Source organism: Sciurus carolinensis, chromosome 9 (genome assembly GCF_902686445.1).
Source record: "Sciurus carolinensis chromosome 9, mSciCar1.2, whole genome shotgun sequence".
Lineage (NCBI taxonomy): Eukaryota > Metazoa > Chordata > Mammalia > Rodentia > Sciuridae > Sciurus > Sciurus carolinensis.
In genome coordinates this window covers 139796065-139820594 of record NC_062221.1, presented here as the reverse complement: position 1 = coordinate 139820594, position 24530 = coordinate 139796065, and the positions used below count along the sequence as shown (strand labels likewise).

General features: G+C 63.5%; 1 protein-coding gene across 1 annotated transcript; it reads left to right on the top strand.

Annotated features, from left to right (window-relative positions):
* The first annotated feature begins 207 nt into the window (after positions 1–207).
* Positions 208–23413, top strand: Tspear (thrombospondin type laminin G domain and EAR repeats). The gene is made up of 11 exons (XM_047565544.1): positions 208–284; positions 1035–1331; positions 5141–5231; positions 6068–6215; positions 7269–7400; positions 8268–8494; positions 9587–9773; positions 10656–10885; positions 18234–18421; positions 19690–19791; positions 23121–23413. The coding sequence occupies exons 1-11, from the start codon at positions 208–210 to the stop codon at positions 23272–23274; spliced, it is 1833 nt and encodes a 610-aa protein (XP_047421500.1). The 3' UTR covers positions 23275–23413.
* Positions 23414–24530: the final 1117 nt, after the last annotated feature.

The following is a 24530-nucleotide window of genomic DNA, read 5'->3' as shown; positions in this document are numbered from 1 at the left end:
CTGCTGAACGCATGGGATACAAGATTCGCCCTCTGAAGGGTCACTGTGCGCAGTTGGGGGCACGGAATTCATTGGCTGGAGCAGGACTTCAGCACCGCCCACCTCCAGAACTCTTCTGGCAAAACCCAACCCTCATCCCACTTAAACACTGGCTCCGTTTCCTGCTCTCCTGCTCCATGAACTGGGCCCTCTAGGAGCCTCCGGTAAATGGAGGTCCTGACACCTGTCCTGGGCCTGCTTCCGACGCAGACCCCTCGTGATGCGAGTGGTCAGAATCACCTCTGGTCCGAGGCACGTGGCACTCCACTGTGGTTCTTGGTTCACCTGCGGACGGCCTCGCTGCCTGTGTGACCACTGTGAACACTGCCGCCCCCACATGGACGCGCGCACACCTGTACCAGCTCCCCAGAGCGGGACCAGGCGGGGCCGCAGTGCGGCAGATTTCTTGAGGAGCCCGCATGCAGTTTCCCTCGGCCTCTGCACTATCTGCATCCTCACCCGCAGGCACGGAATCCGGGGTCCCCCATCCTTACCGACGGGAGTTGTATTTTGATAGTAGTATCCTAATGCCTGTGAGGCAAACCTTTGATTTTATCTCGTCCAGTGATCCTGGCGAGGCCCTGCGCGGGTCCCACCCCTCCCCGCGCTGCATCCCTCCCCGTCCTGCCCTCCCCCCCCCCCGTCCCTGCCCACCCCATCCCTGCCGCGCCCCTCCTCCCTGGTCCTGCCCACCCATCCCTCCCCGCCCTCCTCCCTGGTCCTTCCCTCCCCGCCCCTCCTCCCTGGTCCTGCCCTCCCCATCCCTCCCCGCCCTCCTCCCTGGTCCTTCCCTCCCCATCCCTGCCCCGCCCTCCTCCCTGGTCCTGCCCTCCCCCACAGGCCCGCCCCCTTTTCCTGGTCCTGCCCTCCCACCTATGAGCCCCGCCCCTCTCAGCGCCTGCCTCCTCTCCAGCCCTGCTTCTCCCATCGGCTCCGCCCCTCCGCTAACTCCACCCATCGGCCCCGCCCCCTCTGGCCTGCCCTCTCCCCATTAGCCCTACCCGCACCCACAAGTCCCGCCCCAGCCCTGCCCCTCGCACCTGCCCTCTGCAGAAGAACGAGTACCTGCTCACAGTGGTGGCGGAGGAGAGGGACGCGCTACTGCTCGGCCTGCGGTACTCGTCCACCCAGCTGCACTTCCTGTTCCTCAGCGAGGACGCAGCCGGCGTCTGGCAGACCCGCGTGTCCTTTCGCAGCCCTGGCCTCATGGACAGCCAGTGGCACACGCTGGTCCTGGCGGTGTCCGAAGGATCCTTTTCCCTCGTCGTGGACTGTGGCCTCCCCGTGGACATGTAGGTAGCAGAACGTGGGGTTTTCCGGGGTTCTCATTGCGTGCTATGCCTGACCAGCGCGTCCCAGTGGCCGTCTGGGAGCCTTGCCCTATGCTGAGCAGCCCGGGCCCAGGAACAAGTCCACCCCAGCCCCTGCCAGGTGGGCTGGTTCCTATTCTCGTCAGCTTGTGAGGAATGCTCGTAGGAGCTGCGCCCCAAGAGCAGTCACCATCCCTGCTCTCTACAGGGCCACCACAGGGAGACTGGAGAGAGGAGAGCTGGGCAGGTCTTGCCAGGCTGGTGGAAGAGGAGAGGAGCTCATGTACCCGGGGTGCCCCAAGGAAAGCCTGCCCCCTGGTGGGTTAGCATATTTACACCCAGCATCCGGGACACATGCTGCCTATTGTAATCCAGTCTCCCCTTAAACAACAAAACTCACTGCACATCAGAGAATCAGGAGCTTAAAACCAAGTAAAGATCATCACGCTATGTGGCTCTCCTTCTGGAAGAGCTGAGCGTCACAGGCAAGGGAATGTGCCAGGGTCCCTGACCTCACCAAGGTGGCAGAGGAAGTCAGGAGCCCAGCTCCAGGCTGTCTCCCTGACTGGGGCCACCGGTTGGTGGTGACCTGTGACGCCCTTGCCAGCCATAGCTGCAGAGGGGCTGGCAGCCTACCTACAGATGGTCCCATGTATCTTAAATCTGTCGTTAGTCCAGAGCTACTTTCAAAGGTACTTCTTCCTCTACTTTGTTATCATGAAGTTTATTTCGTAGTAAGAAGAATCCTTAACCTTTATAGGGCTAGTTTAAAACACATCTCTGTCCAGCCCATCTCGACCTTCCCCCAAAAGTCAGTCGTGCTCTTAGTGGGGCAGTGACATCTTGGGTCTCAGAGCCAGGGAGCCCCTCCCCTGTCCCTCTCAGGCAGCGGGGTCCTCACAGAGAGATCATGCGCAGCCAGGTGGGCTGTAGCAGCACTGGCTCCTGCAGAAGGAAGTGTCCTGGCTAGACCCGCACATGCCTGCCTTCTGGTTGGCAGCACCCAGGAGTGACGGGCATGGTGCCTGAGGCCTGAGATTGTTCTCCTGCCCGCCAGCAGGAGTTCAGGTCACACACAGGAGAGGTGCTTTCCTCCCCTGAGAGGTTTTCAGCGGAACTCTCTGTTGGAGACTCTGGGAAGCGATCCAAGCCTGTGCCTATTTCCCAGGAGTGGCCAGGAGCCAGCTGGGGACCCCGCAGGCTGAGGCCTGGCGGGCAGCTCCTGCCCCTGCAGGAGCAGCTGCATGTGCTTCCTCGGGTTGCTCTCACCATCCCCGCTGATCAGTCGACTTTCAGCCTGGCGCTGCGGGGGGCTCCCACCAGGCAGCAAGGACAGCCGAGAACAAGGGTGCAGAGACCGAGCCAGGGCGGCAGACCTGCAGTGGGGCAGGCTAGGGAACGCGTCCCAGTGTCCTCGACTCACCAGGGGGCACAGGAAGTCAGAGGGGAACGCGTCCCAGTGTCCTCGACTCACCAGGGGGCACAGGAAGTCAGAGGGGAACGCGTCCCAGTGTCCTCGACCTCACCAGGGGGCACAGGAAGTCAGAGGGGAACGCGTCCCAGTGTCCTCGACTCACCAGGGTGGCACAGGAAGTCAGAGGGGAACGCGTCCCAGTGTCCTCGACCTCACCAGGGGGCACAGGAAGTCAGAGGGGAACGCGTCCCAGTGTCCTCGACTCACCAGGGGGCACAGGAAGTCAGAGGGGAACTTGTCAGTGTCCTCGACTCACCAGGGTGGCACAGGAAGTCAGAGGGGAACGAGTCCCAGTGTCCTCGACTCACCAGGGGGCACAGGAAGTCAGAGGGGAACGCGTCCCAGTGTCCTCGACCTCACCAGGGGGCACAGGAAGTCAGAGGGGAACGCGTCCCAGTGTCCTCGACTCACCAGGGTGGCACAGGAAGTCAGAGGGGAACGCGTCCCAGTGTCCTCGACTCACCAGGGGGCACAGGAAGTCAGAGGGGAACGCGTCCCTTGTCCTCGACTCACCAGGGGGCACAGGAAGTCAGAGGGGAACGAGTCCCAGTGTCCTCGACTCACCAGGGGGCACAGGAGGTCAGAGGGGAACGCGTCCCAGTGTCCTCGACTCACCAGGGGGCACAGGAAGTCAGAGGGGAACGCGTCCCAGTGTCCTCGACTCACCAGGGGGCACAGGAAGTCAGAGGGGAACGCGTCCCAGTGTCCTCGACTCACCAGGGGGCACAGGAAGTCAGAGGGGAACGCGTCCCTTGTCCTCGACTCACCAGGGGGCACAGGAAGTCAGAGGGGAACGAGTCCCAGTGTCCTCGACTCACCAGGGGGCACAGGAGGTCAGAGGGGAACGCGTCCCAGGTCCTCGACTCACCAGGGGGCACAGGAAGTCAGAGGGGGACCCGCATCCCCAGTGTCCTCCACCTCACCAGGGGGCACAGGAAGTCAGAGGGGAACGCGTCCCAGTGTCCTCCACCTCACCAGGGGGCACAGGAAGTCAGAGGGGAACGCGTCAGTGTCCTCCACCTCACCAGGGGGCACAGGAAGTCAGAGGGGAACGCTGTTCACGTGCTCTCCAACCTCACCAGGGGGGGCACAGGAAGTCAGAGGGGAACGCGTCCCAGTGTCCTCCACCTCACCAGGGGGCACAGGAGGTCAGAGGGGAACGCGTCCCAGTGTCCTCCACCTCACCAGGGGGCACAGGAAGTCAGAGGGGAATGAGACCCAGTGTCCTCGACCTCACCAGGGGGCACAGGAAGTCAGAGGGGAACACGTCCCAGTGTCCTCCACCTCACCAGGGTGGCACAGGAAGTCAGCGGGTAATGTGTCAGTGTCCTCGACTCACCAGGGGGCACAGGAAGTCAGGACCATGGAAGAACTGTAGCTTCCGGGCTTCACAAGCCCCACAGTCCACCAGAGAGGGCCAGGCGCAGGGTCCCAGGGCCCACAGAGTCAGCGCTGTGTGCTGAGAACAGGCCTCTGGTACAGCAGGCCAGGACTGGCCTCCCCAGCTCAGTGGGTACAACCAGAAGGGGCAGGTGCTTCTGAGAGGACAGTGGCACCACAGCTGGAGCTCGGACCCTGAGGACACCCTTGGTTTCCGCTCACAGGCTCCGGCCTCACTGTCCCCTCCAGTGGACACTCCCTTCCTGCCTCCTGAGTTCAGCCTCAAGACTAGCTTCCTGACATGCTTTTGTGCCCCCAGCGAGGCTTCCTGTCCTGCCCGAAGCCAGTCCCACCCCCAGGCTGGGCGACATGCTCCGGGGAGCGCTGGTGGGCTGGGGACCCTGGCAGGTAGAAGCCAGTGGAAGCTCCCCCGAGCTGGGGAGACCCGCTGCAGCTCCTCTCCACGAGCTTCACGGGAGACCCTGGTCCTGGGGCGAGGTGCCCACGCTCATGCCCGCTGGTGCCTGTCGTGTGCCCTTATGTGGAGGCAGGGCTTTCAATCAAGTCTGGGCGAGGTCGTCCTGGAGCAGGGAGGCTGCTTATGGGGGACAGAGATGCGGGGAAGGGGTGGTGAAAGAGGGAGGCAAACGTGGAGAGGTACAGTCCCCAGCCCCCAGCCCCCAGCCCAGGAGCGCCGGGCCACCAGAGCTGGCCGAGCGGAGGGTGAGCCTCCTCGGGAGCACAGAGAGGCACAGCCTGCGGCAGCTGGGCCCAACTTCCGGCCTCCAGACTGAGGGCCGCGTTTCTGTGCGTCCAGCTGCCGCGTGTGGCCCTCCTCTCCCACCCAGGGCGCCGCGGGGCTCACTTTTACTTTTGTAAACAAACGGAGAAGGGCCCGCTCTTCTCCAGCCCTGAAACTGCCCTCTGGTGCTTCCAGAATGGCTGACGTGCCCTTCCCAGCCGCCCTGTCCATACGCGGAGCCCGGTTCTTCGTTGGCAGCCGGAGGAGAACCAAAGGCTTGTTCACGGTGAGTGTGGAGGGCTGCCCACCCAGGGCTGGGGTGCTGTGCCGCAGCCTGTCCTGCTGAGCGGGGGCTGGAAGATGGTCCTCTGTGCTGATGGAGCCGGGGTCCCGGGTACGGCGAGGCCTCTACCACGGGCCTCACGCCTGTGCCTCCTGCCGCCCACAGCCCCTCTGCTCTGAGAAGGTGCCGCCACAGCCCTCCCTGCCCCTGCCCCACGCTGTCCACCACGGCACTGCCCCTGCCCCACGCTGTCCACCACGGCACTGCCCCTGCCCCACGCTCTCTGCCACGGCACTGCCCCTGCCCCACGCTCTCTGCCACGGCACTGCCCGCTCCCGCTGCTGGGTGAGGGTGGGTTCTCATCCCCTGAGCGTGGGGCTTAGGGTCCCGCGGTGTCCACAGCGTCTGGAACCCCCTGCCACGGGGCAGGTGCCCCGTGAGAGCTTTCAGTGGTGCGCTTGGGCAGGTGGGTGAACAGGGATGGGCGGGCAGATGGGCAGGTGGCCGGATGACTGGATGGACTGGTGGGTGGATGGATGGACAGATGAGCACAGGCAGTCAGACAGATGGGGACAGGGGGACTGGAGGGAGGGAGGGACAGCAGGAAGGGCAGTGCAGCCTGGTCACTCCGAGTCAGTCCACAGGGCGAGCCCTCCCGGGATGAGCCACCTGAAAACGGCATGCCATTGGCCCAGCGACCTGGACCTCGGAAGAGCCTGCTCTCCCCCTCGCTCTGCAGGCGAGGCTCGCCACACCAGGGCCTCCCTGGGCCTCCACGGGCACAGCCGGGCCCCTGTCCCAGCCGCCTGGGTTCTGAGCCCGGGCCCCTCTCTCCACAGGGTCTAGTGAGGCAGCTGGTCCTGCTGCCCGGCTCGGATGCCACCCAGAGGCTGTGTCCCAGCAAGAACGCCCAGCTGGCTGAGCTGTCCGTCCCACAGGTGCTGCAGGGGAAGCCCGATGACAAGGAGGTGCTCAAATGTCCCCACGGTGAGGAGGCGAGGCAGTGCCCCCCCTCAGCCCTGAGCCGCGGCTCCCAGATGGTCCTTAACTGCCCTGTCGCTTCTCCGGGGTAGGAGCCGGTGGGCAAGTGCCGCTGGACAGGCCCGCCGGCCTCCCCTTCCCTCCGAGGGCCCTGCCAGGACAGACCGTTTGCCCATCCTGGGGACCCCGGCAGAGGGCAGACGTGCTCCTGAGAGAAGGGCCTCCTCGGGCAGAGCCCTGGGTGGCGTCTGAGCTGTCCCTGCCCCTGTTCAGCAGCTGCCCGGCCTCAGGCCAGCCCAGGCAGGACCGCCTCTTGATGCACACTTGGTTTTCACGAGCGCCCAGCCCGGGCGCCTCCTGGATGCCCTCTCCAGTGGTACTGGCCTCAACCTGAGTCAGGTTGCAAGGCTGCCATGTTCATCAAGTCACTCCTGCCACAGCCCCTCCCGCTGTGCTGCGGAAGGAAGGAGGGAGGGGACAGCCAGGCCCCGAGGCCCAGGGTTCAGGAGTCAGGGAGCCCCACCGAGCACGTCCTGGGGCTGTGCCTTGAGGCTGGCCAGCGCGGCCAAGCGCGGCACAGACGTCCATGGGAAGCCTAGGGGCAGGCGATGAGCTTGACCCCGGTCACCTGGGGTCAGGGGTCACCTGGGAATGGTCACCTGGCATGGCGAGGTGGACATGGTGCACCACGCTGCTCTGTAGGTCAGCTGCCTAGAGCCAATAAGCAGCCGGTGCCAGAGCAGAGCAAACCTATGCATGTACTAAGGACTTCCAGAGAACCACGCAAAGGGTCAGAGAGCCACGCCACTTGGGGTGGACAGAGGGTAGGCCAGCTGGTTGCACGGGAAGCATCGCAGTGTCCTGCCATGCAGGAGGCCTGGGGCACACCTCCTTGCCTGGTCATTAGCCCACCTGTGACATGGCAGAGTGGCCCCAAGATGTCCAGGGGCCCCTTCCAGCCAGGTGCAGAGGCAGGGGCAGGACGACTCGGTGGGTGGCCCTGCGTCCATGCTGCAGGAAGCCCAGTGCATAGGACATGCTCCTCCCACTTCCCCTCAGAAGCAGACATGAAGGTGACGCTGGGGTCCCGGCCTCTGTGCACCAAGGCGCAGGAAGCCAAGTTCTGGTTCAACGCGGCCAGGAAGGAGCTGCACCTGTGTGTCGGCGGCCAGTGGGTCTCTGTGTTGGCAGGTGAGGCCAGGCCCATGTCTCGGGTGTCCCTGTCCCACGGTGCCCTGAGTGTGCAGGGGGCCCTGGCAGGAGCTGCCCGGGGGAGGGAGGAGGTGAAGGGTGAGCACCTTGACCAGGCTGGGACGCCTCTGAGCAAAGACCACCCTAGGAATGACCCCTGGGGGCAGGTGGCAGCAGGACCCCAGGCAAGTAGGACACAGCCCTCCCTGGAGCCAAGCATGCCTGACCCTGGGCTTTCCCCAGGGCCCACCCTCCTCAGGACAGGACACTGACCCCACAGGGAGCAGCCAGCCACACATCCTGGGGTCATGGGTGGGCCAGCAGGGCTGGACACCTCTCAGGTCCTCTTTCTAAACAGAAAAGGAGGGGAGCGTGGGAGACGAGCCCAGGGTCTCCATGGCCCTTGCCTCTGGGGCGTCGCCGCCCTCCCCTTCCTCCCGCGGGACTGTAGGTGAGACAGGAGGGTGCTGTTTGGATGGCGAGCCCCTGGACGGTCCACTCCAGCTTAGGGAAGGTGAGAGAGGCCTGACGGCAGCTCCAGCCAGGCTGCCCAGGAGTGGGAGCCGGTCCAGGAGGTGCGAGAGCTGCAGGCTCACCCTCTGCCCTCCGAGCCCGGGTGCAGCTGGCAGAGCAGGGCGGGGAGCCAGGCAGGGAGGACAAGCTCCTGCCCTGCATCCTGTTAGTGTCCGGGCCTCCAGGCCCCAGAGCCCCGCAGGGAGGAGCGGCCTCCCTTCACGCCCATGAGGGGAAGAGGCTCCGGGCACGTCATCGTCATGACAACAGGCGCCCTGGCCGAGACCCGGGGACCCCGAGGAGCATCGGCTCCGCTGCGGGTCGTGCTGACCGCTCACAATCTCGGTGCACAAGGCAGAGCCACGCTGGACTACCTGGAGGAGCACCAGCGCCTGCCCACCGGCTCAGAGACGCTGGGGCTGGAGGTCTTCGGCATCCCTGGGGTGGGGCTCTTTGTGGCCGCAGCCCACCGGAAAGCCACGTCCGCCATCTACAAATGGACGGACGGGAAGTTCGTCTCCTACCAGAGCATCCGCACGCACCAAGCACAGTCCTGGAGGCACTTCACCATCGGGAGAAAGGCAAGTCGGCCGGCCGCGGAGTCCACGCACGGGCTCTGCAGCCTCTGTGGGTCAGTGTTTCCCAGCCCCGTCAGCGGACAAGGGCGCAGGGCCTGGGCATTAGGCTGAAGTCCCTTCCCCTCCCCACGACATGGAAGGCAGGTGTGTCTCAGGTGCCCTCTGGCTCTGTGTAGACCCTCAGGCCAAACGCAAACCCCACCAGGGCCACTTCCAGGGGCCGGTCAGCAGCACTGTCACCGCAGAGTGAGAGATCTGCCTCTCTCACCCCACAGACACCGAGGACACATGGGGCCAGTGAACAGCGGGGCCAGGCCCTGGGCGGCCAGGGCGAGACCTCGGGTGGGACAGAGTGGAGGGCCTGAGCGTGGTGGGTCTGCGAAGGCAGGGACCAGGTCCCTCTTCTAGCTCTTCACACCTGGGACCGTAGCCGGGCCGGGCCTGGGCTCTGGAGACGGGCCAGGCAGAACCTCTGGCCTCCTGCCACTCTTGTCCCCCTGGACCTAGCACATCCAAGGCCAGCATGGTGAATGAATAACTAGCTCTTTTTAAAAATTGGTTGATGACATTTTAAAGTTTTTCAGTTTTTATGACAAAATTAATTAGTTCACATCAAAGAAAATTTGGAACATTCAGAAAAACAGGAAACATGGTGCACCCTCACCTGGGCAGATACAGGGTCTCGTGTGCCTACTGCCTGCGCAGCGGAGCATGAGCTGTGCCCGCCTCCTGCCTGCGGGTCCCACGCCGTGCGAGGGGAGCCCGGGCCACGTGGCACGCTCTCGCCCTGGCCGCTCCCCCGGCAGGCAGGCCCTGCGCCCGTCCTCCACCTCCCGGGTCCTGACGGCGTGTCGGCACGTGTCGTCCTTCCTGAACGGGGGCTTTTGCGGACAGAGACAGACGTGCACGCGGTGGCGAAGGCCTTGGACGTGTGTGGGCCTGTGGTGCTGCTCACGGGCTCCCTGCCCGCTGCGGCCCTGACAGCGGCTGGGCTGGGCCTCAGGTCCCCACGCTCGCTGCCCTTCTGTTGGGGCCTGACGCAGTGGACCCCTGCAGCCATCCGAAGGGCGCGGTCACCTGGCTTATCTCTTGCAGATCTTCCTGGCTGTGGCTAACTTTGGGCCAGATGAAAAGGGTCAAGAGTTCTCGGTCATTTACAAATGGAGCCACAGAAAGCTGAAGTTCACCCCTTACCAGAGGATTGCCACCCACAGCGCCCGGGACTGGGAGGCCTTCGAGGTGGACGGGGAACACTTCCTGGCAGTGGCCAACCACCGGGAAGGTAGGGCAGGGGCGGCCTGTCCCGGCTCAGCCGCCTGGCACGGCCAGGTCCAGGAGAGTGCTCCTGAGCTCCGGCACGTGCCTGCTCACCTGCCTGGGTGCCCCACAGATGTGGGGCCGCCTCTGGCTTTCCCCCGGTTAGAAAGCAGCCCCAGCCTCCCTTGGGAGGCGCCTGGCTGGCACCCTGAGCGGCGGGATGCTGAGCCGCTGGCCCGGGGCAGCGACGGCAACGTTGGTTGGAGTGCAGGCTGCGCGGCCACAGGAGGGAGGGCATCTGGACGCAGTCCCTGCCCTGGGCGCAGGCTGCCTGGTGTCTGGGGTGGGGGCAGCATGGCCCAGGAGCGGCCAGCAAGCCTGGCTTCAGGGCCCAGCTTGTGCCGCAAGTGGCTGTCGTGGGTGTTCCCAGTCCTGAAACTCCCAGGTGCTTGGGACGAGGTCCCAGGTGACCGCCACCCTGCAGGGTGCCTCTGCCCTGCCCTCCCTGGGCTGCCCAGCTCAGCGTTCACCTGCGTCTGCCATCCCCAGACTGGGAGGAGCCCCCAGCTCACGGCACAGGGGAGCCCCAGAGCCCAGTGACCAGAGGGCAGGCTGGGAACACCGTGGGCAAGGGCTCTGGGCACAGGGAGTGGGGTGTGGGAAGGCCCGACCTGCAGGATAGACCTGTCCCCAGACCGTGGGAGGCCACAGTGGGCGGTGGAGCCATCGGGAAGGCTGTTCCATCCGGGAACAGCAGCCGTGAGGGCCCAGGGGGTAGAGGCTCAGCAGAGAAAGGTGCCCATCTGTGCCCTGGCCAGGTCAGTGGGGCAGAGGGACCTGGGCAGGCTTACTGGGGAGGACCACGTCTGTGGGCATCCTCTGCTCCCAGCGCTGACCCCGGTTCCAGGCAACAACCACAACATCGACAGCGTCATCTACAAGTGGAGCCCCCGCGCCCGGCTCTTCGAGGCCAACCAGACCATCGCCACGTCGGGCGCCTACGACTGGGAGTTCTTCAGGGTGGGGCCCTACTCCTTCCTGGTGGTGGCCAACACCTTCAACGGCACCTCCACCAGGGTGCACTCCCACCTGTACATCTGGCTGCTCGGCTCCTTCCGGCTCTTCCAGTCCTTCCTGGTGAGAACTGCGTCAGCCCCCCCCTGCGTGGCTCTCCACAACGTCCCATCTGCAGCTTGTGCCTGTTGGGCATGGGTGACCAGGCGGGCAGGGCCCGTGGTGGCCACACAGCGTGGCCCTGGACCCTCGGCCCTGGGAACAGCTGGAGCAGATCCTCCCCAGGCTGCGGGAGCCCCAGCCACCGGCCCTGCCTCCGCTGCTCCCACGTGGAGCCTGAGCGTGGCAGGAGGGGTGCCCTCTATGCCAGAGCACCTGGGCGCTTGCAGCCTCCCCACCCCTGACGTCCTGCCGGGTCTGGTTCTTGTCTGCGGGTGGCGAGTCTCCAGCCCTGGGGCAGCCAGGCAGCCTGGCTCTGACCTGGGCAGCATGGGGGCTTGGTGGGGGCAGACACGGTCTTGCTTTTGGACTAGATTGTCCCTTGGCTGGCTTCTGTCCCCACGGGAGGCAAGAGCTCTGTGTGGCGGCAGCAGCGAGCACTCAGACGAGAGAGGACGCATTGTCATGCTCGGCCGCTCTGGAAGCTGCCGGGCACTGGGCGCTGAGGGCTGGACCTGTGGGGCTTCCCAGTGGGGGCAGATGGCGCTGGGCAGGGGTGGTGACCCTGCATGTTCAGGCCGCTCTGAGTGGCGGCCGTGGCCAAGGGCAGAAATGGCGCCACCCAGCAGAGTCTTGGCCGTGTTCCCAGAGGAGGGCAGGCCCAGGGTCGGCGACAGCGCCTGAGAGAAGAGCGGGGCCAGGCGGGACAGCAGTGGACGTGGGAGCAGAACCGGGCGACACTCAGAATGTGCTGAAGGAGTGGCCTCTGCAGAGGACCTTTCTGGAAGGGTCCAAGAGCTACGAGGCACTGTGCATGCAGAGCTCGCTGGCCCTGAGCACAGGGCAGGCACCGCTGGGACTCAGGGTACCTTCAAAGCATGGCCGGGGGCACCCCGGGTCCTGCAGCCCATGGGCAGCGTGAGCGGGAGGCTGGCCATCAGCCATGGGGGTCAGTTAGAGGGCACATGGCTCCAGCCTCTTGGCCTTGCACCAGGAATTCTAGAACCTTCCTCTTGGACCAATGGAAGAACCAGCTCTGCCAGGAAATCCAGCTCGGGCTGCTGGTGCTTCTGCTGCCTGAACTGGCAGGCTGCTGGACCTGTGGCCTTGGGACTTCCTCTTCGCCATGTCCTGGTGTTATGGCAGCACATGGCCGGGTGGCTCACACACAGTTTAACGGGCACACAGTTTGGGAGGTTGAAGTCCATGAGCACAGCGCAGCACCTGCCAGACACCTGCCGAGGGCCTCGGTGGACAGCAGAGGGGCAGGCGGGCGCGTGCAGGACCAGGCTTCCACAGGATTTATGACCACAGCAACAGGAAGCCTTGGTTCCAGAGTGGAGCAGAAGGGGGGCGGGCAGCAAGGTGTCCTGGCCAAGACTCAGCACCGTGGCCTGGACGTCTGCTGGGGAGCGGGGACCAGCAGCAAAGGCTGGGGGCAGCCGGGCAGAGGGGCCCGTGGCCGGAGCGGGTGGCCGGTCGGGCGGGAGGAGCTGTGAGGGCCGAGCAGAGCTGCTCTGCAGGGAGGTACAGGCGGGCCTGTCGGAAGCCGGCTCTGCCGAGTGCACAGGTCCAGAAACAGAACCACGGTTGAGATCCGGGCCTGGACTAGGCTCCCCGGCTCCGTTAACCACGCACTCGGAAAGGGCAGGAAGCAAATGTGTATTGTGCACACGCTTGCACACTGGCGTGTGCACACCACACCACCGGGGCGGCCACAGACATCCTCCCTCACCAGATCCCAGGCTCACTGCCCCCATCGTCCCCATCTTACACCCAGGACCCCTCGGGACAGGAGAGAGGCCCCCATCACCAGGTCCTCTGCCACGCCCAGTGCCCAGGCCCCTCAGGGTCAGATCCCGAGTGACGCTCTCCCAGGAGTGGGGCTCACGCCTGAGGGCCTTGGCATCAACTGCGAAGCCCACAGCAAGTCTGCAGAACCCCAAGCACCCAGGCCCCAGAGCAGCAGGCCCGTGACCCGCCTGCCCAGACACCCCTGGAGGGGCCTCAGCACCCCATGATCCCGGACGGGCAGAGGACATGCAGACCACCAGAGCCCCAGGTCCGCGCAGGGTCTGCTGCTGAGTGATCCGCTGAGAGCACAAGCCCTGCAGCGTTCAGGCTTCATCTTTTGGGCTTCATGGCCAAGGACCTGTGGGGTCATGACAGGGACGGGCAGCCACCAGGTCAGAGGCCCACGCGTCACTAACATGCCTCAGCGCTGCAGCAGGACTCCCAAGGTCAGGACCACTGCTCCCCAGTGTACACACACGTACACGAACACGCCACGTATACACACGTGTGCACGCAGGCATGCGCACCTGTGGTGGCAGGCAGAGGTGCCACAGGCAGAGTGCAGGGGTGCAGCTTTGAGAACAGGCAGCCCTGGCCCTTGTGTGGTCAGACAGGCGGGCTGGGAGCCAGCAGGCAGGGCAGAGGCCTGGGCCGTGTGCACGCTCCCTGTGTCCCGTATGTGCAGCAGGTGGGTGGAAGAGTGTCCCTCCCAGAGGCAGCACGCCTGGGAGGCCCTGGAAGATGTGGGCTCTGTGAGTGCAGCAGCCATGCCCATCACTCTGTCTTCACTGTGACAGGAGCTGGGGACGGGGCCAGGTGTGGAGGGAGGGTCAGGGGTCAGGGAACTTACAGGAGAGGAGCTCGGGTGGGGGGAGGCAGGAGCAGGGCTGCCTGGTGGTGGGGCTGCAGGCAGCCTGGCCTGAGGAGGAGGGTTCTCTACAGCCAAGACTGGCCAGCAGAGAGCTGGGGCCCTGGTCAGTGATGCCTCACGTGGTCGGGCCACCCCTGCAGATGGCACCCGGGCCCCTTGGCCCACTTGCGTTTTCCATGAAGGCGTGTCCAAGGCATGGCACGGAGGTGTGCAGACTAGAAAGTGCTCCTTGTTCATCTGAAGTTCAGATTGACGGGAGCCTGTTTGCCAGCTCAGGGCTGACCCTGAGCCCTGCTTGCTGGGTGGCACGCGCCCCGTTCCTCCCATGCCGTAGGCTGTGCCAGGTTGTCCGAGGTCTCCTGAGCCCTGGACTCGGCACCACTCGAGGGGCCTTGCCCTCCCCCCACTCTTGCAGAGTCCAGAGCCTCCGACCAGCCGAGCTATCGCTCCTGCTCAACATCCGTCCTGGCTTCCCAGTGTCCTCGGGATAGGAGCCCTGGCCCTTCCCAGGGCACCAGACCCCGGCCCAGCTGCCCTTGCCCCACGCCTGCCCTGAGTCCGCGTGCCTTGCTGTTCCTGCTGCTGGATGCCCTTCCCTGTCTTACTGCCCAGACTCCCTCTCCTTCCTCCACGTGTCCACGACTCTCCTGTGCTCCCAAAGCCCAAGCAGCCCTGGTGTCCCCTGAGCAGGCCACCACTCGGGGCTCCTTGGGGGCAGAGAGGCCTCCTCACCCGTCCGTGAGGCTCTGCCCCTGGCTTGGCACCAGTGCAAACTCAGCACTCCTCACGCTGTGCCTGGACAGCCTGCTCAGGTCCTCCACCCACCCGACGGCCAGAGAGCAGCCACTCCAGGGCCCACCTCAGCACGGGAGCAGGAAGCCAGTAACTGGAGATGCGGGGATTCTTGCGGGTGTGTGGGGTCATGGTGCAGGCGTGTGCCTGTCTGTGCGTGCAGGTACAGGCGTGTTACACATATGTGCACATGTGTCCAAGGGTCAGCCTGCGTAGGCACGAGTCACATGTCTGAAACTGCATCATTACACTGTGCACACACGTGTGCAGGCACGGACACGTGGGTGCACATGTGCCTGTGTGCAGGCATGACACACCTGTGCACATGGTGTGGCTGTCCTCTGGTGTGGTTCCCGTGTAGGGAGCCCAGGTCTGTGGTCCCCACCTTCCTTTCTGCTGCGTCAGACCTGGCCTGCCTTGGTGGCCCTGGGGCTGTTCCCAGCAGGTAGAAACAGCTGTGGACCCCTGGAGGGTGCAGTGAGCCCAGGGTCTGGGTCCCCTTGTCCTGGGCCTAGAGAGTCTCACTGGGTGCTTCCTCCCAGGGCCCAGCAGCCCGGGCTGGGGCACTGGCGCCACCTGCTGCCTGTGAGGAGGATGCTCCTGTTTGGCCCGAGTTTTCGTCTTCTCGGTGCTAAGCAACGCAGCCAGCCCGGCCCAGGACCCAGGGATGGGGGACCAGGAGACGCTGGGCAGTGACATCTGGATTTGTTGGGGGGCAGGTTAACTGGTTTTGGTAGAAGGGCAGGGTCAGAGGACCTCGGGGTAAAGAGAAAGTGTCCACCTGCTGCAGGGCTCCTGAGCCACTTCCCCGTGGGCCGGGCAGAAACAGATGTCCTCAGACAGGGGGCTCTGGGCGTGGGCCCTGGGCGTGGGCTAGAGCGGAAGAGAGAGAGGCACAGGCCCACAGCATGTCCCTGACCCAACTGTCCCCCGCAGGGACTATCTGGGACGGCCCCATGACCTGCCCCACGCAGTGCAGGGTCCCCAGGGAAACAGCTGGACGCCGGGCCTGGAGAGGTCGCGGAGTGTCACCTACTGTGCGCTGTGGGCATCCCTGACCCCAGGCTCAGTCCCTCCTCACAGAGGGCACCTGGGTGTGCCCGGCCCTCACGATCCGATGTGCCTGGGAGGGACCCCACCTATCACAGCAGCGGGAGGTCCCCTGCCCTGCAGGGCACAGGGCGCGAGCTCTCAGATGTGGCAGTTACAGAGCCGAGAAGTGCGCCCCAAAAGGCCGACCTGAAATACCCCAAGTAAGCATCGCTTCTGCCTGGGAAGGCCTGGAAGCGGCTGCAGGACGCAGCTCTGCCTCCATTATTCCCCTTCCACTTCCCAGGCGGCTGGAACATTTGGAAGTTCCCACCTGTGTCAGTCTGGGGTCCCCAGAGGAACACCAAGAGTCTAGAGAGGAGAGGAGAGGCATCGTAGGGGCGGCTCGCACCACCCGGGAGGCTGGGAAGTCCCCCCATCTGCTGACTACGAGCTGGAGGCCCAGGACAGTCAGTGTGTAGTGCAGTCCAAACCGGAGGCCAGAGGCTAGCCGCTGTGAGAGTCCAGTGCAAAGGCTGGGGACAGGGGCACTGGCATCGAGAGCAGCAGGTGGCACCAGCCCGGGCGGGGCGACCTCCCTCCCTCCGCCCCTCTGTTCTGCTCTGCCCCACAGGGTCTGGCGAGGGTGTCTCCCTCCGTCCACCGATTCAAGCGTGCTGGCCAGGAAGTCCACCTAAGCACGCACAGATGACCAGCACCCCTGCCTGGAGCCGAGGTGCCTGTTTGTGGACTTGTGACCCCCAGGGCCCTCCCCTCCCATCAAGGTGCACCACGTGGGCTGAGACCTCGCCCGCCCAGCCCTGGGCAGGAGACATGGGGCCTCGGCTCCCCCGCAGCCTGAGTGCCCCGTCCAGGCAGCGGCTGGCCAAGGCAGGGATTTTAGCAGAAGCAGTCCCTGCCCTGGAGGCCTGGCTCCCTGAGGAGCCGCCTTCCCCTGGAACACGCTCGTGTGTGCACACGGCGCAGGGCTGGTCTGGGCGTCCAGCCGGATCATTCCAACGGGTGTCCGCTGACCCACCAGCACCACGGCAATGGCAATCTCCCTCCCGCAGGTGCCCCTGTGCCCGGGGGTCCCCTGTCCCCCTCCGCCCCAGGCAGCCCCTCGACTTGGCCAAACAGCTGTTCTGGAGGCTTCTCCTCAGTGGGCTCTGCAGGGGTCTCGGGTGCTGTCACTCCGGGAGTGAGCGCCGGTGCCTGGGGCGCGGCCCTGCCCACCGTCCGGGCTCTGCTGGCCTGGGCTGTCTGCTCCATCTCAGAGGCTCGCCTGCCCTGCTGGGAGAGTCCCAGGCTCAGGCGCTTCCTCCGTCGCTCTGCAGGTGTCTTCTGCTGCCTCCGCGCCCTCGGCGTCCCCTCGGCGTACTTTCTCCTCCCTTGATGCCTTTTTCTCCGGCTGCTCTCAGTGTTTCCGCCATTTGAATTCGTGGCTCGTGGCTTCTGGGACTCATCTGCTCAGGGCCTCACACTGCACGCCCACAGCGAGGCGGGGCCTCCTCCTGGCCTGTCTCTGTGCTGGCCCGTCACACTCTGACCTGCCCTCTCGTTGGCTCCCTCTTTCCTTTGGGGTGTCCTGTAGCAGGTGCCTGGTCCTCCGGCCGCAGGACTCTGGGAACCCTCTGGGCTTCCGCGGCGCCTGGCCGTTCCGTCCTGCCGACTCCAGCATCTGAGCTGCGTTCCACTGTGGGTTTGATCCAGGTAGAGCTGGGCCCGTGTGCTGGGCGTGGCGGCCGGGTGGCAACTGTGTCTCCTCCCTGGAGTGACCGGCATCCTTCCAGCATGACCTCGGTTCCTGTCCGAGCCCTGGCCTCTGGGAGCTGGCCTTCGGGCCTTGCTTCCTTGTGCCTGGCTTGGTTCTGCGGCAGCCCTGGGCAGTCCTGGGCCTGGGACAGGCCCCTTGCGGTCGGGCCCTCTCCCCGTGACCTCCCCTTTCTGGGGTTGCCCTTCAACGTCAGGCCACTCGGGAGCGCCACGCTCTCACCTCTGACCCCTCTGGCAACCAGGCCCGGCCTTCCGTGGCCCCACTCCCTGGTCAGACCTGTGCTCTGCACCTCTGCCCGCGGGCCACCCTCCAGAGGCTTCTTCAGGACGTGGTGCAGATCTGGGCTGGTTGCCCGCAGGAGGGTGGGCCAAACACGCTTCTCCACCGGGACCAGAGAAGGAAAGTCGACGGGAAAACCAAGTCGCGGTCACAGGGCCAGCCTGCACTTGCACGGCCTCCGCAGCCCGTCCCAGCCACACTGGCGCTCTGCTCATCAGGAGCCGAGACGGCGAGTCCCAGGAGTGCGCATCCCCACCGCCCCCAAAGCTGCCCACCCGGCACCCGCCCTGCGCAGCCTTCCTGGGCAGTTCCCCAAAGGGCCTCTGGGCCTGGCCCTTGCCCTCTGGGCCTGGACCCTGGGCCCAGTTCCTCCAGCCTCTGCTCTCTCTGCACCACCCCCGTCCACACACAGTTCTCCTGGGGGACCCTCAGAACTGGACCCTGCAGCTCGGGGTCCCTGTCAAAGGCCAGTCTCCCCCCCACCCCCCCACCCCGCCTCCCGAGGGGACCAGTGAGGTGGAGGCAGCACAAACTCCTGTCCAGCGGAGCTCTGCCTGCAGGGTCAGGAAGATTCCGTGCCGTCCCAGAGCTGGGGCTCCTGGAGGAGGCACCACAGCCTGCCTGGGAGGGTGCGCAGGCCGCCAAGGAGCCTGCAGACAGGGCCTCCGTGCGGTGCGCCTGCTCTGGGCTCCAGGCGGGTCGCCGTGCGTGGGTTCATCTGGCACGCCTGGCTCGCTGGCCCCTCCACACTGGCTCCTGCTCTGTCCTAGACCTTCGGGGCTGCCGACTGGGAAGTCTTCCGCATCCGGGACAGGGTCTTCCTGGCCGTTGCCAACAGCCACAGCTACGACGTGGAGACGCAGCCGCGAAATGACTCCTACACCATCAACTCCGTCATCTACGAGCTGAACGTCACCGCACAGGCCTTCGTCAAGTTCCAGGACGTCCCCACCTGCAGGTGCGGGGCGGGCGGTGGGAGGCACAGAGGGAGCCTTCTGGGCAGCGGCAGAGGCCTGGGCTCGGCCCGCGCTCTGGCCTGGGAACACTGGCCGCCGCGGTGGCCGCGCTCAGCCTGGCACGTGGCTCCAGGCCAGGCCTGTGCAGGGCTCGCGTTCTCTGCACGTTTGCCGTTTTGTCCCGTGTGGGCAGCGGGCAGGTCTGGGCTCCTCTGGGAGGAGGAACGGCTGGCCCGGCTGCCCCGGTCTCTGCAGAGGTTCTGAAGCCGCCCCTGCGGCCACAACTGCAGGCGACTTCCCCCAGTCACACATTCTCCCTGACGACCGACGACACGGAGACTGGCACGTGGGCAGGAGTGAGGCTGGCAGTGTGGACGGGGGTCAGAGTGACCACCTGGTGCTGGGTCCAGTCCAGCCTGCTCTGCAGGGCCACTGAAGCCCGTGTGGGTGCCCCCTGGGCCCCCGAGCTGAGAAACTGCAGCCACCCGGTCCACACAGGCTTGACCTGGGAGGGACTTCAAAGTCTGTGCCTGAGAATGTGGCTGGTCTGCCGCGTTCAGAGCCAGGACAGGGGCTTCACGGGTCACCTCAGAACCAGAACCCAGGGCCCCCGTCAGCCTCAAAGGGAGCAGGGCCTCTCCAGGTGCCCTCCATGCTTGAGTCATTCAGTGACACTCACGGGCCCCTCCTGAGGGCCAGGCCCAGTCCCAGCCTGAGACCTTCCAGGAAAAGGTCTCCAGCCATGAGCTCAGTGACTGTGCATCACCATGGAAACGCAGAGTGCGCTGGAAGGGACACACCAGGCCACTAACAGTGCCACTCTCAGAAACGGGCAGGCAAAGGAGGACTTTCCGTTTACGCTCCTCCACACTTACATCATTCCACCTGCAGATGTCCACAATGCTACCTTACCCATGACTCGTGACTTTTAAGGAAAAAAGACGACCCTCAGAAGAGAACAAGAACAAGCCGCGGCACCTGGCTCAGGTCCAGAAAGGAGCCGCCATGGGCTCGGGGCCAACCGGGCCCGGGAGGAGAGCAGGGGCCAGGAAGGGCACTGTGTGCCCGGCACCCAGGTTGTTGAACGAAGCCTCCTGCTGAGAGTGGGTTGAGAGCCACCACGCCTGGGACACCCGGCGGCGTTTACATAAAGCCGCGTGGGATGAGCCATGGCTGGAAGTGGGCCTGGGGACGAGGCGGCCCCGTGCGCCCGCCGGGCAGACGCGGCCTCCCCCGCACCCTCTCAGGCTCACGGCTCCTGTTTCCACAGCGCCCTGGACTGGGAGTTCTTCTCGGTGGGGGAGGATCACTTCCTGGTGGTCGCCAACTCCTTCGATGGAGACTCCTTCTCCGTGAACAGTATTGTCTACAGGTACCCAGCCGCAAGGGCCCACCTCCCTCCTCCCCACCCCGGTGCCCTTGGGGGACTCAGCTTCCCTTGCAGGTGGCCACCAGCTCAACGGGGGTCAGGCCGTGGGTAGCATTTCCAGGGCTCCACCGGCCAGGGCGGGCGGGAGACCCTGGTGTCTGGTTTTCCTCCTGTTTTTCCAGGCGTCTTCACACTGTAACGCGGACGCGAGTGCATTCCAGGGCTCGTCAGTGTCTGCGTCTGCCGCCTGACCAACTTGGCTCATCCGTTCTGAGCCTTTTCCTTAAGTCTCGGGGGACTTAGGGATGTAATCACATCAGGGGCTAAGGGCACCTCTGCCCGTGGTTTCTAAAGCTTCTCTTGCTTCTCTGGCTAAACGTTCCAGATCAGCCCTGGCCAGCAGCAGTGGTGCCCAGCAGCCCTGCCCTGGCCTCTCGAGGTCACTGGGAGCCACAGCTGGCAGGACACTGCCTCGGGTGGCGCTGAGCCCACCGTGTGAGCTCCTGGCTTCCTTGGGGGTTGGCAGCGCACAGCGCGGGCTCCTGCTGCTCTGTCACGTGATGATCTATAAAAGGAGAGTCCCCGTGTTTCAGGGGCTGATGCCACCAGAGGCTGACGTAGCTTTATCACCTCCCCTAGGCCCCAGGTGCTTAAGTCTAGGCTTGGTGTGTCCAGAATGGGAAACGCAACCGGGCTCTGGTTTCCTCTAAGGACTGCGCTTTATCCAGTGAGTCACGATGCCAGCTACACACACACACACACACTCACACACACTCTCTCTCACACACACACACTTACACACATACTCATACACACACACACTCTCACACACACACACTCTCACACACACACACTCTCACACACACACTCACACACACTCACACACATACACACACACACTCACACACATACACACACACACTCACATACACACTCTCACACACACACACTCTCACACACACACTCACACACACTCTCACACACACTCACACACACACACACTCACACACACACTCTCACACACACACACACTCTCACACACACACTCACACACATACTCACACACACACACTCACATACACACTCTCACACACACACACTCACATACACTCTCTCACACACACACACACTCACACACACTCTCTTTCACACACACACACGCACTTACACACATACTCATACACACACACTCTCACACACACACACTCACACACACACACACTCTCACACACACACACTCACACACACTCACACACATACTCACACACACACACTCACATACACACTCTCACACACACACACACATACTCATACACACACACACTCACATGCATACTCATACACACACTCTCACACACACTCACACACTCACATACACACACACTCACACACACATACACACACTCACACACACTCACACACACTCACACACACACTCACATACACGCACACACTCACACACACACATACGCATACACACTCACACACACACTCTCACACACTCACATACATACACACTCACACACACACACACACTCGCACTCACACACACACACACAAGCTCACACACAAGCTGTGGTTTGCCCGCTGCACCAGGGGCCAGAGTTGTTTGAAAAACACACTTGCCTGCTTCTCGTGAGGACCTTAGATTCATTCGTGAAACCTCCTGGCCTGGCACCTTCTCAGAGACCCCCGCTCTCCCGGCTTGTTGGCTTATTCAGGGCTTCATCTCTCTTGAAATAGTTTTGGTCATCTGTGTTTTGCAGAAAAAAAAAATCAATTTTCTTTAGAATTTAAAATTTGTTGCAGTAGGCTTTCAACACGATCAAATAATTTTAAAATGCATGTGGAAAAAAGAATTTTTAAAGATGGTCAAGAAATTTTTGAAAAAGGATAGTGAAGGAGGAACAGAAGACATGTAAACAAAGCAGGACGACTTTTGCTAAAAATACCTAAGTCAGGAACTGGGTGTGGCTCCGGAAGAGCACTAGCCTCCAGACCCGAGGCCAGGGCTCCATCCACAAGATACGGGAGTAGAGATTTAAAAAGGGGGACACAGTCCAGAGAGGCCAATGGTTCGTGATCCCCAAATGTGCCCAGTGTGTTCAGTCAGTGAGGAAGGGTGCATTGTGTTTGGGGTTTTGTTTGTTTGTTTTGGTTTTTGTTTGTTTGTTTGTTTGATACTACAGATTGAACTCAGGGGCACCTAACAACTAAGCCATATCTCCAACCCTTTTTTGTATTTTTTATTTAGAGACAGGGTCTCCCTGAGTCGCTTAGGGCCTTGCTAAGTTGCTGGGGCCTTGCTAAGTTGCTGAGGCTGGTTTTGAACTCGTGATCCTCCTGCCTCAGCCTCTCCAGCCCCTGGGATTACAGGCTTGGGCCACCTGGCCCAGAGAGATACATTGTTTAATAAAATGATTTCCTATCATTTTCCATCCATCTGGAAGAGGACAGAGCTAGACCCTCGTTCCTACCCGTATACAAAAACTAATCTTATATGAATTAAACATCCAAGTGTAAAAATTAACAAGAAAATATCAGGAGAGAAGCTGAGCTGGTTTTGCTCAGCCTTGAAGCGATGGGAAGCAGGTCCCTGGCTGCTTAAAGCAAAGGCTTAGTGTGGGGAAGGCGTTCTGTTCTGCTGCGACAGCCTTTCCCACAGGCCCGCCTGGGGCCGAGGCCCTGCAGAGCAATACCGGGTTTCCACCCGGGAGTGCGGGGCCGTGGGGAACCTGCCCGAAGCCACTCGCTCCCGGGCGACCCAGCCGTGATCTGCCGTCACTGCCTTTCTGCAAAGTAATCTAGAAAAACACTCAAGTTAAAGCCACGTGTGCCCTTTGACCCAGGAGCCGCACCTGGGAGCCCCATCTTGTGGGAAGGAAGCCGCAGGTGCGGGACGCCTCGCGGGGAGGCCTTGGGGGGCCGCTCACGCCGGGCAGCAGCTTCCTAGCGTGGGGCTGCCGGCTGGGCTCCTGGGGCCTCCAGCAGGGCTGTGCTGTGTGGCGTGTCTCAGGGCCACGGGGCAGCCCGCGTCCCACTGGTCCCATAGCCACACCCCTGGGAGCCACCAGAATTCCTGCCCGTGCTCCCACAGGTTTTAGGGTGCATGGGGCGAGGTCCTGGGTGGGACCCTGTGGGGGCCGCGTCCCCTCTGGGCCTCGGTCTCCCACTTCTCACCATGAGACAGCCCCGGGGGCCCCTGGGTTCAGCAGGAGCTCATCACAGCTGGCTGGGAGGCAGGGGCAGTGACCGGCGTGGTGAGGCAAGCTGGTGACGGGTGTCGGGAATGGCAGCCGTGCCTGCTGGCCAGGCTGACGCTGTCCCCACAGGTGGCAGGGCTACGAGGGCTTCGTGGCTGTGCACAGCCTTCCCACCTTCGGCTGCCGGGACTGGGAGGCCTTCGACACCACGGCGGGCTCCTACCTCATCTACTCCAGCGCCAAGGAGCCCCTCTCCAGGGTCCTGAGGCTGAGAACCAGCTGACCAGTGGGCGTGCAGAGCGGAGGTGGGCAGCCAGGCAGCTGGGCCTGGTGGCCGGCAAGACGTGGCCCTTCCTCGGTCCCCTTGGAGCACGGCTCTCCACCCTGGCCGGCAAGACGTGGCCCTTCCTCGGTCCCCTTGGAGCACGCTCTCCACCCTGCAGGTGGCCCTGCTGGAGCTGCATCCCTGGTGACCACCGGCCATTTTCCAGACGACCAGGCGTAGGGCGGTCCCCATGGGGCCCCCAACCTGGTCAGCAGGGATTCTGCCTCAAAGAAACAAGTCTACCAAGTTTTACCTCAAACACAACAGGGCCCCTGGCGCATTCTGGGCCTCGGCTTCTGGACAGCCTCCCCGCCGGGCAGTCCACACGCATGTGGGGATGGCCACCTATTTATTGTGTGTTATCTATGCAGAAATATATTTATATTGTTCTTTACAAAATGCACGTCAGCGTCTTTGTGCTCCTTTCAGGGACTTGACTCTCGGCAGTGCGGCCATGCACGTCCTCAGCCCCCAGTCAGGCAAAGAGCCGCCCCCTTCCCTGGCCTCAGTTCACCCACAAGTGCTTTGGCATCGGGGTTAGTCAGGAACCCCAAGCCCGTGCCTGGCAGCTGTCCCTCCCTCTCCCCAAAGCCCCCACTATGGAGGCCTGGACAGCCTCCCTGGCAGCCCGGCTACACCCTGTCCCTGCAGGGGCCAGTGTCATGTAGATGGCCTCGGAGGCCTCCCTGGACCACAACCAGCTCCGTCCTTCCCACACCTAATGCCCCGACCCCCCTCCGGGATGAGGCCTCCTGCTGCCGGGTGGCTGCTGGAAGTGACCTAAGACCCGCCTGGGGCCTGAGAAGGTTGGCAGGAAGGGGCTTGGCACTGGGCAGGCCTTGGCCAGACCGTGAGGGGAGGCCCTGCGGGCCCACACGCAGCAGAGGCGCAGGCCCCAGGGACGGGGGTCCTCACCAGCCTGCGGCAGTGAGCACACTGAGGGGCCTGGCGGGACCAGGCGTCAGGCCCCGAGCGCGAGGGCCGCGCCTGTTTAACCAGCCTGGCTGTCTGTTCTCCAGGTTCCGTTGGCGTAAATGTCATGGTAGGTACGTGGGTGTTTATTTCATTCTCGTTCTTTGAACTCCAAACATTCTTCTGCGCATAGGCAGCAGTTCACGTGTGAGGGTTGACGTCGGAGCCCAATCCGACAAATCAGAAAGACGCACTCTCAGTCACCTGGTCCACGGCCTCTCCAAAAGCAAAAGCCAGAAGCA

What these genes read in the sequence shown, in the direction of transcription:
- Tspear (XM_047565544.1), top strand. Translation starts at nt 208, where the DNA reads ATGGAGGTCCTGACACCTGTCCTGGGCCTGCTTCCGACGCAGACCCCT. An exon ending in GGTGCTCAAATGTCCCCACG is followed by an intron (nt 6,216 to 7,268) that starts GTGAGGAGGCGA and finishes ACTTCCCCTCAG; the next exon opens with AAGCAGACATGAAGGTGACG. An exon ending in GTGAACAGTATTGTCTACAG is followed by an intron (nt 19,792 to 23,120) that starts GTACCCAGCCGC and finishes CTGTCCCCACAG; the next exon opens with GTGGCAGGGCTACGAGGGCT.